This window comes from Drosophila hydei, unplaced genomic scaffold (assembly GCF_003285905.1).
Source record: "Drosophila hydei strain 15085-1641.00,03,60 unplaced genomic scaffold, DhydRS2 tig00000063-arrow-pilon, whole genome shotgun sequence".
In the NCBI taxonomy this organism is placed as follows: Eukaryota; Metazoa; Arthropoda; class Insecta; order Diptera; family Drosophilidae; genus Drosophila; species Drosophila hydei.
In genome coordinates this window covers 9,150,809-9,167,004 of record NW_022045657.1, presented here as the reverse complement: position 1 = coordinate 9,167,004, position 16,196 = coordinate 9,150,809, and the positions used below count along the sequence as shown (strand labels likewise).

General features: G+C 35.9%; 1 protein-coding gene across 1 annotated transcript; it reads left to right on the top strand.

Moving 5' to 3' along the window:
- Positions 1–878: 878 nt before the first annotated feature.
- LOC111602939 (atrial natriuretic peptide receptor 3) lies at positions 879–10,787 on the top strand. The gene is made up of 4 exons (XM_023320298.2): positions 879–1,264; positions 9,606–10,259; positions 10,330–10,513; positions 10,577–10,787. Exons 2-4 carry the CDS (start codon positions 9,719–9,721, stop codon positions 10,785–10,787), a joined length of 936 nt encoding a protein of 311 aa, XP_023176066.2. The 5' UTR covers positions 879–1,264; positions 9,606–9,718.
- The last annotated feature ends 5,409 nt before the right edge of the window (positions 10,788–16,196 follow it).

Here is a 16,196-nt window from a genome sequence, read left to right as displayed (position 1 = left end):
TTTCTATCAAGCGTTTGTCACACTTAAAATCCATTTCCCATTACACTTGTATATATATATATATATATATATATATATTTCATGTGGATTTGCTGCCAAATTTCCGCTGATTCGAAAAGCAGCGACAGCAACCACAAAAGAATAGACTCGACGGCATTTTAAACGCCACTCAGCTGGAATTTTATGCAAAGTGCCGCAGATGGGCGTTAAAAGTGTATTAATTGCATACACGCTAAATTGCAACTGCAACAAGAGGCGCAGCAGCAGCAGTGCAGCTGCTCTTGAGTTCTGTGACATGACGTATAAGCAATGTGCTAGCATTTAAATTGCGTATACGACGTGTATATGGTTTTTTAGATAACACTACATTTTCCGGCTGTTTTTCTTCAATATATATTTTTTCATACACCTGGTTGCAAATATATATAGAAAATGTTTCATAAACAAACAAAAACCGCCTAAATTTATGTTGTTATGTTTTAATTTATGTTATATACCAGATAAGTGTTTATTATATACTTCGTGAGTGAATAATTGTATAATGAAATAAATAAGACAGTAATGGTATTTGTATTGAGTTATAAAAAATGACATTCAAAAAGTCAAGCTGTAGGCGTTTCTTGAATTATTATTTGCCCTATCAACGCTAGGCAGATAACAGCGTGATTAACAGCGTGTCAACAGCAGCACTGTTAAGCGACAGCTTGTTAACAGCAATAACTTTAACAGCTACCGGCTGTTTCATGTTATCCAGACGCTTTCTTATCACTAACAGAACTCATTGTTGAGAGGCGTTTGCATTGGTGAATTGTGCAAAAGCGGATGGTTCCTACAACAGTTGGCAAGCTTTTCAATATTTGGCCAATGATAGTCGAAAAATAACAGTTAAGCGGCAAGCGCGCGTTTCGGGTTAAAATACGCGACGAAATGCGAACACCGAAATCGTCAACAATTACGAAAACGCGATTGTGAATGTAATTGGATTCTAATGTGAATACGAGCATATCAGAGCCTACACTCTTCAGCAGGCCCAAGAAAATACTTATCGCCCTACTGATTGTTGAATCAGCAACAAAAGCTAATTGCGTGTAGTTCATAAACGCGTTATAAAAGAATAATTGTCTGAGAAATAAATAGAATTGATATCAGTAAAAAAGTTGACACTCTCAAATGTGCTTGGCATAAAATCAAAGCAAAGCGAGAAAAAATAAATATCAAAGCAATTCCAAAAGCCACCCACGCACAGCACGCATTCAATGCCAAGGTAAGCTCTGGCAAAGAGACTTCATTGACAGCACCACAAAGTGGTCAAAGAATTCCCATTAGTGCATAAATTCTTTTTGCATTTAAGTTGCAATGATTCGAAAACTTTTATCGGATGAAAAACCAACGGCGGCCTTGAGAGACTTTCCTGACTATTGCGGAACAAGCTGAAGTTATTTGAAAACTGAATAAATTAAAGCCAGATATATTGCAGCTTGTAACTCAAATGTAGCGCAATCCCGACCTTTGGGAATGCAACGACAGATAAATGCAGCCCCACTGCGCTGGCCATACGCATATCTTCAACTGCCTCACAGGACCCACTCTAAGTGTGCACTTGTGTTGTGCTAACAGCGAACATCTAAAGCATCTCGACTGTAGTCCAATATTGGATGCTGCTTGACAAGTCGGACAGCTTTAAAATATGTAGATGAAAGCTGTCATCTGTGGTCTGACACATATTTGAGTGTTCATTGATATTATTTTCAAGTCCGAAATCGTTTGCCCTGGAAAGAGTTTAAATTTGAGTTGAATAAAATTTACTCAAAACGCTTAAAGTACTTGAAAATCAGATTCACAAAGGCAATGCTGTAACTACTCTGAATATTACATTAAAATTTTTCAGACAAAGAAAAGTAGTCGCCAGATATCTCCTTTAACTTCTTTGAAGAATGCACTGCAAGCAAATTTTCTCAGGAATATAATAATATTTTAGGCAAATATATAGTTAACACTTTAACATCTTTTTGCATAGGATTTTTATATATTTTCATCATTTCTATATCGTTTCGATTAGATTCTGTGTGCTTAAATAGATTTAATTGAATGAACTATATTTAAATCGCAGTCATCATTTAATCTGACTACAGACGAAACGAAATTCCATTTAAAAAAATAAATTATAATTATTTAAGTCAAAGCAGCTATAAGTTTATCTGCTAATTGCTCTGTCAAACTAAGTGAGCAGACAGAAACATTAATTATCAGCTTTGTATGTGTTCCCCTATTAAGTACTGTCACTTCATTTAGTTGCTTTTCAATATTTACTTTGTCACTGTCTGTGCAAGGGTTCTTTGTTGGCTTTACACGCCCCGCTGCAATTATTTAGCCCAGGGAAGTATGCTGCATCTTTCGAGTAGCTTAGCTCCCGCACACATTGCGTATACGCAATGTTATGCAGCATTGTTCTGCATGCAATTGCTTGCGGCGGCATTCACATCAGATTGTGCACTTTTTGCGACACTTGCTGATACTTCTTTCTCATTAATGGAAAATTTTCACATTATCTTTAGTAGTTTATGTAGATGATGTGATCCCTCAAATATTTGACTTTTCCGAAAGCTGATACCCTCTAAACAGCTCAGGTACCCACAAGAGCCGAGCTGCGAGGCTTGCCGAGGGGTCAAAGCAAACACAAATATTTGCCCACGGGGCCCAACAAAAACAATAAAATCTTTGTGCACTCTTCGGAGGCTGTTTTAGTATTTGTGTACGCATTGTGCACAAGTACAGCATATGGACAGACCTCAAAAGCCTCAGCCCTAATTTTATGCACATATCATGTATTTGCATATGTATTTGCTCGTCGGGCAAAGCTCTTTAACTCATACTCCATATGGAAAACGCTTTAGCACTGATGACGTTCGCCTATCGAGGCGTGGATGGAGGATGTATGCTTGAAAGTCTTCATTTCGCTTTGAATTTGTTTTCTGACTCAAAAGTTTTGTTCAGCAAATGAATATATGCATTTTTCTCAGTTTTCATGCGAGTTTTATGTTAAGCTGCGTTAAATTAGCACAACTCATCGAAGTCAGCTTCGAGCTGATTAGCTGTTTGCCAGTCATCTTTGGCTTGATAATTGAAGTTGAAGAAAGATCCTGCCTGTACCACAATTTTGAATGCTTTGGGTTGTCTAAGAGAGTTCACTTCTTGTCTTCAATTAAAAATTTATCGTGTGTGAAGTAGCTTCATTATACAGCTTATAAATTAGTCTCACATGGAACTCTAATTCCTGCTGCTTTTAAATTCCTCTTTCACCTTCCAAGCTGCAGCACAGCTCCTCCAACACCTTCAAATTTATTGTCGTCGCTTCGCCACAAACACGACATAGCCAGACTTCCACATTTCGCTCCATTGAAGAAGCATGTTCCACGCATATTTCAATTGCACAAAAAATATATATAACAATTCATGTATAAGCTCGTGAAGATTGAAATGTTTACAAAAAAAACTCTAACCCCATGCAGCATCAAAGTTTTGCCCCAAGCTAAGTTTAGAAAACTTCGATTTAGCACTGGGGTTCGAGGACAACAAATTGCATTTGCTGTCAGAAGAAGTCGTAGATAAACATATTGCTCAGCCACACATTGAGTGCTGTGGAAAAGTTTATATCATCTGCTAAAGGCCATGAATGTTCATACGCTTAATTAAAGCGCTTAAAGCCATTTAATTAATGTCAGTTGCGTCTGCTCTGTGCGCTTGCAAAATCTATTAAAGTTTTTCATTAAACTTTAAACGCGCTATACACTTTATGTGCGCAGCGTGTTTTAATAGTGCCTGAACGATTAAATGGGACTGTGATAGGTAACACGACAGAGTGTAAGAGCTTGAGAGAGATTTGATCGTAAAGAATTTATTCGTTTAGATGAAGAGTTCATGATATGATAAAAGAAACTAATACTTCCATGAATATGAAATTATTGACGCTTATATTAGGGTTTTTGATAATAAGACCTCTGGTGTTTGACGAGGGAATTTGCTCCTATGAAGCTCAGGAAAAGCCAAGTCACTTTGTTCAGAATTGAAAGACATCTGAAGTGCACAGCTGATTGGTCTTAGATAAACAACAGCTGTCAACGAATATTGCGTCGTCTGTGCACGTTTATCTTATGTGGCGATTGTCTTTGGTCTTCGATTTGGTGGACTTTAAAAATGAATTCCTGCCCATTTGTGGCTTGTTATCTGGGCAGCCGGAAGGTTGTCTATATTTAAATAAAGCTATCCATGTATTAAAAGTTCATAAATAATATAAATTTAGCCGTGACAAAGCCAGGCCAGGCCAGGTTCAGTGTAAATAGTCGCTATGAATTATGGCCATGATAAATGGACATTTAAGTTGCATGCAAATTACCAGATTTAAAAACGATTAATTAAAATAAAATCATGAAAGAAGCAAAAAAAACAGAATATTTATGGACAGTTATATAAGTTATGCGAACGGCTTAAGCAGGGGCTCGATATCTATGCGCTTACCCCAGAAGCAATTGCGCGAACTTGTGCACATTCCGCAATCTTATCAGGCCACGCTGCCCATTGATTAGAGCTAAATATAAACAAACATCTATAAATAGACGTATTTGAACTGTATGCGTCTTGACTTGGCCAGTCGCTCGGACTCGATAAATTGCAATCGACCTCGAAATGAAATCTAGAAGTAGCCCGACAAGGACTTTGCCTCGAGTGCCCTCAACGTTACACAACAAGCGCTACTTCATCATCTATGGCAATGACGCATTGGAACTTATAAAAAGAAATTAAATCTAATTAGACAGCTAATGGAAGTGCAGTGCTTAAGGCAAGCAAGCTCTGACCTAAGCCCCGCTCCATGATATCGTGATATCGACTAGAAATGCAGCTCGTTTCTTATTATATAAACTCATATTGAAAGATAACGACCTGTTTGATTTAATCAAAGCCAATTAAGAGGTCTATTTGTGTCGCGAGTGTATGACAATGCGTTCAAAAATATCAGTGGTGACAAAAGCAGATTTTATTTTCGACTGAAAAAAAGAATTTTGACGCGAGGTATAATATTTTGACATGCTATAGCTCGATGATGTTAAAGAACTATAAATGGTTCTTACTCTTGGGCTACATCAGCTCTAAACCCAGACGAGATTTCGGCGACAGATTCGAGACATACAAAAACTTGCAGAAAATTATATAATTAAATTTTATTGTATGCCTAATAAGCTCACGCTTAAATATATTTCTAGAAAAAATTTATTTAAATATTAAAAACTTTTTATTAATTTTTTTAGAAATAGAGTATAGAAATCTATATATCTATATAACTATGCATATATCTATATATCTCTATATCTATATATCAATATAAATATATATCTATATAACTATATATCTATACGTATATATATCTTTAAATCTATAAATTTATATTATTGTTGTTTTAGGGTTTTTATAAACACGCACTAAGCCCATTGACCACGTGTTGCTTGACTTTCAGTTGAGTGCCTGCATTAAAGCTTTGTGTAAGTCCAACACGAGCTGTAAATGCTAGAGAATTTGCCTGTGTTTGCATACCCTGTAAATCAATCAATATGGCTATGACAACAGTTAGCCAGACAGCTGAAGGCGTGGGCTTCATTTGTTGAACGTTGCGTAACTCGATAGTTGCTCAATATTTTTGGCATGAAGTAGAAGAGTTAAATGGACTGTGAGCTGTTGCTGAGCACAGGGTATTCGCTGGTCGAGCGCTTGCGCCCACAACAACAGCGAAAATTGTGCACATGTGTGGAGCCGTTCGCTGGATGACTCGCTGGCTAATGGCCAAGCAGACATACCCTGAGTGGCCACACGTAGAGAGCGTCTGTATGTACCTAGCTGCTATGGCTATAAATATTTACACATTTGTACTGCTGGCAATGTGAGTAAATATGATTGATTCGCCCGAGGTGCAGCGACATGTCCCGTCGAGTGGGCCCTGACGCCCCTTCCCGATCATAATCAGTCAGCACTTTATTTAATTTTGCTAACGACCTAAAAATAAAGTGACGGTTGCCAATTGATAAGCGCGGCGATGTTTCAGCCAATTTGTTATTAATTTATTTGATTTTGATATATATTTTTCACTTTTTTTTAACAAGACCAGCTCGACGGCTATTTATAGCTGCTGATCGCTTGCATTTTTAGTAAAATACATTTTTTATTTATTTTTTTTTTAAAGTTAAAAATAAGCTTAGGAAAAGATCAAACTGTCTCAAGCTCTGAGCCTTAGTTTTGCAGACCTTTCGCCTGTTTCACGTTACCAAACTCCCACTGCTAACAATATGCTCCAAATGATTGATGTGGGGGTTTTTTTTACATAGATTCGCATTGTAGTTGGCTTTTGCCATATCATAATGAGGGCTTTTCAAGCGTTCAACTGTGCTGTTGATATCAAGCACATGACCCAAACGAATTGATATTTGGTATCAATGGCATTTTGGTTGCCAGATTGCAATTACCTTCTGCGCCTTATATTTGCACTGTCAACGGCTTGTGATGAATTCTTATTAATTGCGACTACCTGTGACTCCTCCCCCAACTCTGATAAGCACGCCTCGCCCCATGACGCCGCCTTGCCTCTATTGATAATATTTGTGTTCATGTCAATTGCCAATATTTGGTTTGTTTATTTTCTTAGAATGTGCTTCAGAGTACAAGAGAACGCCAGACAATGTGCCAGACGCGTGGCATTCCCGCGCTCTGGCGCCAAGCTCCAGCCGTCAACTTTTATCACTTTGCGCGATATCAAACTTTGAATGCATTCAACACCGGCATACGCACAGCAATATTGTGGCAATTCTTGGCTTTCGACATATTGATAACAATTGAATAGAACATACGAATGGAGATTGTGCTACTGGTTTTCTGTTTCGTGAAACAGCAAATCGATAAATATCGATTATGAATTTTGTAAAAATGCGGACAAGCTTGTGCTTGCTGTCAATTTTAAGGAAGTTGAAGTCTGTCTAATTCATCATAGATGCAAATTATTACTAATTAAAGGGTATTTGTTAGTCGCACAAAATCGTTCTTCTATTTTTGCTAATCGATTTTACTGCACAAAATACTTTCAGCTAAAGCGCCGAATACTTTTAAAGGCTGTTACAATCAAGACTTAAAGATGATTGCTATGGAGTTGTCTGAGTTTTCTTTCAATTCGATTAGCTGCATGCAGTCGCTAATCGAATTGAAAGAAAACTCAGCATGTTATCAGCATGGAAAGTCTTAGCCGAAAAACTTTTCCTAGAATAATTGGCCGCACTGAAAATGCTCATGTCTTAATCCAACTGTCTGCAAGAGTACTAATCTTCATTGTTCATGCACTTCACGCGTAACTGTCAAGACTTGGAATTGCTTTGAAAATTGTTGTCAAACAACTCACAAGTTTTCTGGCGGCGCTGATAAGATTAAGAATCAATGTTGACAAATAAAAGTTAGCGTCATTTAACAATAGTTTGGAGGGTTCTTTTTTATTGTTTTCGATTTGCAGAATTTTCTATACATTTCCAAAATATTTTAATTTGTCTTTTCTGGTTTTCAGCTGAAAGACTGCATTTCCATCGAAAAATTCCATTTCAATGAGCCCTTATCAATAGGTTTAGCTAATGTAAACAATTCCATGGAATTTTACTCTAGCAGTTGAACCTTTTCATACACTGTGCATGTGGCTGATGGGAGTATATTAGCTTAATTGATGTATTCGATATTATATCAGTGGAACTTAGTAATTCTGTCAGGCAGACTAAGTTCTATCTCAATCAAATTATTCCTACAGCAGCTTTCACTGTAAGCAGAGTATGCTATAGTTGAGAGCACCCGTCTATAGCAGCAAATGGTATTATACTTTTAGCACAACATATCCACAATGATTCATTATATCACTTTATTTATAAGTCCATAAAACACCATACGTCAGCCGAACGAATCGCATGTGCACTTAACAATATGATAGCCGGAATGAGACGTTTACGGGTTGCCATAAATAATAATCAAAGTAGCCAAGTAGTTGGCTGAGCGTTGAAAATTCATTTTTCTTTTTAATTAATTTATAAATTCATAAACTTTAATTGGCCTTTAATCCGACGCTAATTTGACGTTGATTCTGTCTATCATCTCGTTTCCTTTTTCAAAGCGTAGGTTCAACAGACGATAAGCTTCACTGTATCAATAGGTGCGAAGGCATTCAATTGCAAGTTGACTAGAGCCATATTTGTATTATTGGGTCTTTGATTTTTTATTGCACTGATTTTGTGTGCTCTATGTGGAATCACTGAAATTGTGGAATAATTATTGTCAAAGCATATTTATAAAAAAAAAACAAGATAAAGCAAATCTTATAACTAAGAAAGTTGCAAAATTAAATTATAACAAGAGGCTCTAGTCGAGACGGCTCGACTAGCAGATACCCTTTCATTACATACATAGACATACATTTACGCAGAGACTATGCTGGGGCTGCAGACTGCTGCAGCATAGGTTTACCATGGAAACTGAATTAACTTTGTATTAACTTTTGTTCTAAATGAATTTTTTTTATTTACGATATTGAATATCGTAAATACAAAAATACATTTAAAAAATGAAACAAAGTGATAGATTTTTATCTATATGATCGAGTAATTGTAATTACACAAGGTTATATACGGACATGGCTAGATCGATTCAACTCGGCGTTCTGATCAAGAATATATATAGTTTATAGAGTCTGCCACGCCTACTTCTGATTCACAAAACAAATACAAACTTAATTCCCATTTTGAATGGGCTGAGAAAGGGTTAATTATGCTTAGCTATTTAATAAAATAAATTATATAAAGGGATAATAGATCGATGAATCTATAAATCAATTGCTCTATTTTGTTATATTGTCCAAGCATCTGATAAATTAATGCGGAATATATTCTTCAATTACATTACTCTTAGTTTCCTGACCACCTGGCAAAAAATTATATTTTTTATATCTTTTCTCAATCTACTTCTCAATTGAAAGTTGAGTTCATGAAACTAACTTTTCAGCTCGTTAAGCTCTGTAATTGATCCAAACTTTTTTAATGCATTTACTTTAAATTAGGTTATAAATTTCCTCTTCTGCTAAAATAAAATGCTAAATTTAAAGATGCTTTAAATTATAAATTGTAATCTGGCAGCAAAGCTTAGCTGAAGAAAAATATTAGAGAAATGCAAATTTAAATTTAGTATTTGGTTTCTTCTGATTCACACGCTAATACTGAAGACCTAAATATCTCCCACAATAGCTTCATTAAAATTCCATTATAAAGATCGAAACGCCAATCTGAAATCTGATCTAAAAATTAACTGAAATTTTTATAATAAAATGAAAAATTATTCAGGTTTCATGTTAGGCCAAATTGAGCTTAAACATTAATTAATTATAATAAATTAATTAACTATTATAATTATAATTATTATATATTTTTATTACTATTAATTAATATAATATCAATTACAAGCCTTACTATTTACCTATAAAATGGATAGATAATAATTATATTTAACAACAACTTTATTGGAAACCCTCTTAAATTACCTTTAAGCAACACCATGCAGCAGAATCAGCCCACATTTGTACTCCTTAAACGATCAAAGCAACTTAATTAATTGCCGAAATCCACCTACAAAGCCAATCAAAGCAGCGCGGGCAAAGCTAATGAGCTCGAAAATCAAGGCAACTCGAAGCGTCTTGGCTTTGATGCCATCAAGCCAACTCTACGACCAAAGGCCACAACATGCCAGTGCAAAAACTTGCAAATCATTGGGATGTATGGGAACCATAGCAGCTGGCACCTGGCAATGGCAACACGCAGGTGTCGCTAATGGCAGCATGAGTCAGTTGCTGTTGCTGCTGGGGCTGCTCTGCCTGGGCGGGTGCCAGGCCAGGTGCCGGGAGGAGCCAACTCGGGACTGTGAGGCCATTTGCGATGCGGCTGGCGGCAACTGCTCCATACGCGCTCTGGTGCTGCTGCCCAATGACGACGGATACGAGGCATCGCTGCAGCGCGTGCTGCCCATTCTGAAAGTGGCGGAGCAGCAGATCCGCCACACGGCTTTGATACCACAGCACATTGACTTCCAGTGGCTGGCCCACGACACCAAGTGCGATGCCTCCCTGGGCGTCATCAGGGCCATGGATGGCATTATCAAGCAGTGTGCGCAAGTCATCTTTGGACCGGTTTGCGACTATTCGCTAGGTAAGTGAGCTGCACAGAATAGAAGCTTCCATCAGATTACCTCAATTCTCATTGCTCCACGATGTTTCAGCTGCTGTTAGCCGCATTACCAAATACTTCAATAGTCAGGGAACACCACTCATAACCGTGGGGGGATCCACTTATGATTTTGAGCAGAAGAAAACCGATTGTGGCGATGAGTTTTATATGCTGCTGCGCACTGGAATGCTGAGCTTTGAGTCCATCTCCGAGCTGACCATAAATGTAATGAAACAGTAAGTCGGCCCTCTTTAGATCAAGTATTTCGCCAGTTATTGCTGCATCCATTCATTTCGCAGGCACAACTGGTCCCATTCAATTTTCTACTACGAGCGCGATGGTCAGCGCAATGTGGCCGGCTTACACACTTGTTTCCTCATGATGAAGTCTCTCGGCAAACAGATGCGTAACGAGAACATGACCTTTGCCCAGTATCCGCTTGAGCCAAACGTAATGAATCGTTCGGAGGAAATGCGTCGTGAAATTGGCAATAAACACTCAAGTGAGTAAGCGCTTCAATAATATATAAGTGATATAGAAATACATAGAATAAGAGTGTTCAATATGCGTTAACAGGCAATGTCTTGCTGTTAAGGCAAGCGCTAACAGCGGAAATCACTGTTAGGCAACTACTCAATGGGGAGCGGCAATCAGCAGCGCTCTGTTAGTAACATTTTCAACAATACTTGTCGCTTAGCAATGACAACAACCATTTGTGCTTGCAAAGCACATTCGTTACCGTTACTGTTGCGTAGGGGCACAACATAAAAAGACGTTGAGTTTGAATTTAAAACTCTAATTTAAGGTTTAAAAGCCCTAATTAAAAACAGCATTTTGTTACTTTAAATGACTTAACTAAACTGGTTAGAAAGTTTTGTAATCTGGTAAAGTTCCTAAAGCTACAAAACCGTCAAAGTTAAAATATTTTAATTTCACTTTCACGTGATTATAAAACATGAACCCTTTGAAAATGTAAATTGAGATGCGAAAGCCAAAGGCTTGAAATTTAGAATTTATAGTGAAGTATACTATAGTTTTCTAAATCTATCTGATATACTTATTTTCAATAAAAATCTGTGACATGATTTCGATTTTAAGCTTAGTTTGAATACTACAAAAAGCTGAAGATTTCATATTTTCTGTATAGGTTCCAGTCATTTAGGCCCAGATTTCGAATGTTTCTGATTTTAAAAATACATTTAAGTAATAGAGAGTTTTAAATTTATATTATATTTCATGAAGAGAGTGCATCAAGATGCAAACTGATTCAAAATATGTTTTCATTGATAAGTTAGGAGTCCAAACTTAACATATATTTCTGATAAAGCTATATATTCCTTATCAATGCCATTTCTGCGAGTTCAATTGGCTCACTTCATTTATTCTACCAAACTAAACATTATTCAAAGTGTAAACAAAGGCCACCCAATTGTAGCCCATTGAAAGCTCCCCCAAAAACGTGAAATGCTTTTTCGAAAAAGAACATCAAGCAGCTGCTAACGCACACTAATGCCGACACTTTCCAAAAGCCGGCTGCACACACATACACACGCACCTACACTCAGCCCGTTTCGAATTCGAAAGGAGCCGTTGTTTCAGCTAGCTTCAGTTGCCGGCGATAAATTGTTTGGTGCAGACTAAAAGTTCAATCGGAAGACAACGTTTTTGGCATTTGAAACTGAAAGTCCGTTAAAGAAAACAATGAATTTGAAATTTGAATTATACAAAGTGAAGAAAAAAAATGTGAATAGATAACAGACGAACTCAATGAACTTTGACAGACGAAGGTGAATTTGATAAAAATTCTGCTTAACTCAACAACAATAAAAAATATATAAATATGTAAAAAAAGACAGCAACATTGTTGATATCTCTTTATGCTGTAAACAAATTTGTTATCCTTCTTCCGTTGCATGCTTCGTCGCTTTGCTGCACAATGCATGGCATGCGTCTAAATTGTGAAAGACATTCTTTGCATTTTTCATAAGCTGTTTACCTGTCAGCCACACGCAGCTTGCCCTAAAAGCCCTTGGAGAATTATTGAACATAAGGGTCGTTGGGCACTCGCTGGCGATGCATTGTTATGCTGTGAATGTGCCACTCTTAACTGTAAATTTAAGTAGCATCAATATGTTGTGAACAAAACGAACTGCATTTCTAGACAATTTAGTATTTTATATTTAAGCCAGAGCAATTGAAAAATGTGACTCAGAAAATTTCCATTTGCTAAGAAAATTTAAGACAAACTTATTTAAAAGTTCGAATAGCTTGAATCGCATAATAGTCTCAAGAGGAAGCTGTTGCAATTGGTTACATTGATTGCCTATGCTCACAATAACAATGAGAACAATTCTCCAATTGCCTGCCAAGTGCCTGCCATCAATATACCAAATCAGCATAATTACTGCAAACCTCACTGACACGTGCTCGCACTGGCCAATCCACATTTGTCAGTACCTGTGACAGGTGCTAAAACTGGTGTTGGCCTGTGTCTGTGTCTATGTTTGTGCAACGTAATTTGCTGATACGAAAGCTTTAATTAATGCACAGAGATTGAGAGCAAGAGAGAGAATGGCAATAAATTGAGTTTAATTCTCTTATTTTGCTGATTGACTTGCTGTATTTATTTTTATTAAGCCACAGTGCAATAAGGTGCAAGTACGCAGTCAAAAAGTGACCTGGTTGTCTTTATTGCTATTTCAAGGACATTCTAACATTCGCTGTATTGACTAATATGATTTAAGACCTTAAAACAGAGAAAACTTTTGGAATGTTTTAGCTGAATTTATGATTAGTACTATAGAGTGAGCATAGCATTTAATCATTTTTAATGAAATTACAAACTTATAAAGCAATAAATACTAATAATAATAAGATAAAGCCTATGGCGATTTATAATGCAAGGAAATTATGATATCGTTCAGCTACAAATTTCAGAATTGTTTCACTTGCCTGGAATATAAAATGGTAGCTATGTTATGAAGATATATAACTTATATTTGTTTATATTTATATTTATTTTTTAATTTAATTTTTAATTCATATTTATATTATTTTATTCATATTTATATTATGTATTTAATATGTAATACATAAATATAAAAATATATAAATTTAATATATAGATATGTAGCATTCATGAAGTTAGAGCCAAACATTTCATAATTGCTTAAAATCTAAAAAAAAAAATTTATTTAGTACAACTTTTAGCTTGCTTTTAAAACATACATATACAATATACATACATATATATTCATCTATGAGCTGTTATCTCATCCTGCATATTGTCCACCATCAGCCACCGAGGATTATTTTCGGTATTTCCAAAGTTCGCATTTGGTTAGAGATAACTCAAATTTGCTTCTATTTTATGAGTTTTGATAAATCATGGTACAAAATAAAATAAATCATTGTATACAATTTTTTTAATAATTCAGCTGCATAAATTTGGTTAAAACATACTTTCATTTTAAAAATATTTTGAATTGCTGTATAAATCGGAAAACTACTTTTATATATATGTTTTATGAACAATAAGGGATATATGTATTTTTTTTTTCGTTTTTTCAGAGCATTTGTTCAGGCATGAACATACTGTAGTATATTAATAACGTATTCATAATACCCGAAGCAATGTAGAGTATTCTACATATAAATGCGTCATATGCCAAACATATGATAGTGTATACTAAATACGCATATAGTGACATTTGTCCCTACTCATAAACATAGAGCGAGCGCTAAGATAAACAATGGGAATATGATCAGCCACTTAAGTGTGGTCTGACCAGCAGCGTGGGAGATGCCGCGTACGCACTTTGCCTAAGGTCTATGCCACTTGCCTAATGTTTATGCCATATGCATATAAGTATATACAAGCTATATATAAGAAGCTACATAGCGGAGAGCATAGTATGTCTCCCGCTTGGAGCTCCACTCATTACATAATGTAATTAGGTTAAGAGACGAAATACGCATGAGCCAGGGTATAAGAACTCTTGCTCAGACGAATAAAGATCATTACAGAACTGAACACCACCACAGTTATATGTAATTACAGCATTCATAAATCATTGTATAAAATTGTTTTATAATTCAGCTGAATTTTTATTCAAGAACTATATGTGCATAAAGCGCACATTTAATGAATGAAATCGAGAATTAGTAATATTACATTTCACTTAAATCAATTCTTAAGCAACAGACGAATTTATTATTTGCTTTCAACAGTTAGCTAAAATCTCTTGAGCTTAAATATATACTTTGTCTATTCACTTACTTTGTCCATTCTATAAATAGCCAAGACTCTTTCACCTTTGATATTCTCCCACATACTTCAGGCTACCCACGGGAGCCAAGGGCATGCGGTCAGCTCCACAGAAACAAGCACAAAACTAAAAGCTGTGAAAAACCTTTGTAAGCAGCATCTGTAACTGCCTCGAGTTGAATTGGTTTATTTGAAATTGTTTAGGTGCTACTGCATCCGAATCAGGATTTGTGCCTCAGGACAAAACCACAATAAAATGTTAAACAGAAATATAACCCATAAAATATATATGCTTAAAATTGATTGTGAACCAATTGAAAATGTGTTTTTTTCAGAATATCAAAAAATAACAATTTGTCGCTGGATACATGCATATGACAGGATGAAATGCACAATAGAATTGCTTATTTGCTTACTCTAAATTATTTATGTTCATCCAATATCTTTATTGTTGCACCAAAAGTTGCTGAATGCAAATATCCTGAACAAATTTTAGTTCCGTTGATTTAAGACTTCAAATTGCAATTCAATTTAACTATTCTCTCTTACATTAAGAAGTGAAAACATTTTGATACGAAAAGGTAGTATTTGCATCGTGAGGCAGCTGAAGCACATTTATAATTTAGCCCACCTTCTCGAGGCCGCTTACACATTACATTTTCTTTTCTTGTGAATTGCAAAGTATTTCCTGTATTTGCTGTTGCTAAAGACTTAAGTTTCTGCAAAGTATGCCCCAATTTCGCTTTAAATAATGTTTAAATAAGAGCGTAACTGAATCAGAACTGAACAAGCCAAGGAAACTTTCAATTGCCTTTCATTAAACTTAGCTGCAAATTTCATTTGGCTAAAAGCTAACCAAATTTGTAGCCTACTTACCAGCGGCTTGTGTTCAGCTGAATAAGTTTTTAATACCCTGCACGTATTCAGGGTATATTCAACTCTATATTACAAGCATTAAAGTCATGCAGATCTGAATGATAAAATACGTGTATATGGACATTTATTCTTTTGAAACTTGGTTTGATGTTAACCAGCTTTTGGATACTTGCTGCAGTAAAATATGTCAAAAATAATAAATATTTAGTTTCCAAAATTTGGTAGGGCTATATGTAGAGGAACAGCCAGCTTTTGCGTTAATACTGTGTGTAAAACTGCATTTGCGGTGTGAAGTTAGATTCTTTTTAATTCAAAGGGGAAATCAAGAAACTACTTTCTATACCCTGAATCAATTGAAAAGGGGAAATCGGGGTATAATGGGTTTGCTTAGATATATGTAACAGGCAGAAAGAGGCGTGACAGACCCCATAAAGTCTATCAATTCATGGTCAGGACCCTCTGTCCCTCTGTCTATTTTTGTGTTAACTCAGCATCTATAAGAGCTAGAAACTTGCGGAGGTCCATGCACATCGAACGATAACTGTGCTCGTTTTATTGTTATCGATTAAAAACATGACTGAAATGCAGTTATTACATTCTATTTCGTACGACTTAAGAGTTATTTAATTTTATGTGTTTTATACAATTTTTTTATTATATTTTGAATACTGGCTACAAATTTCCCCAAATTCTTTAAATTTAAGTACTGTTCTAAATCTGAAAATAACTGGGTTCAAGGTATCTTCTAGTCGAGCACCCCTAACTAGAGCTTTTAT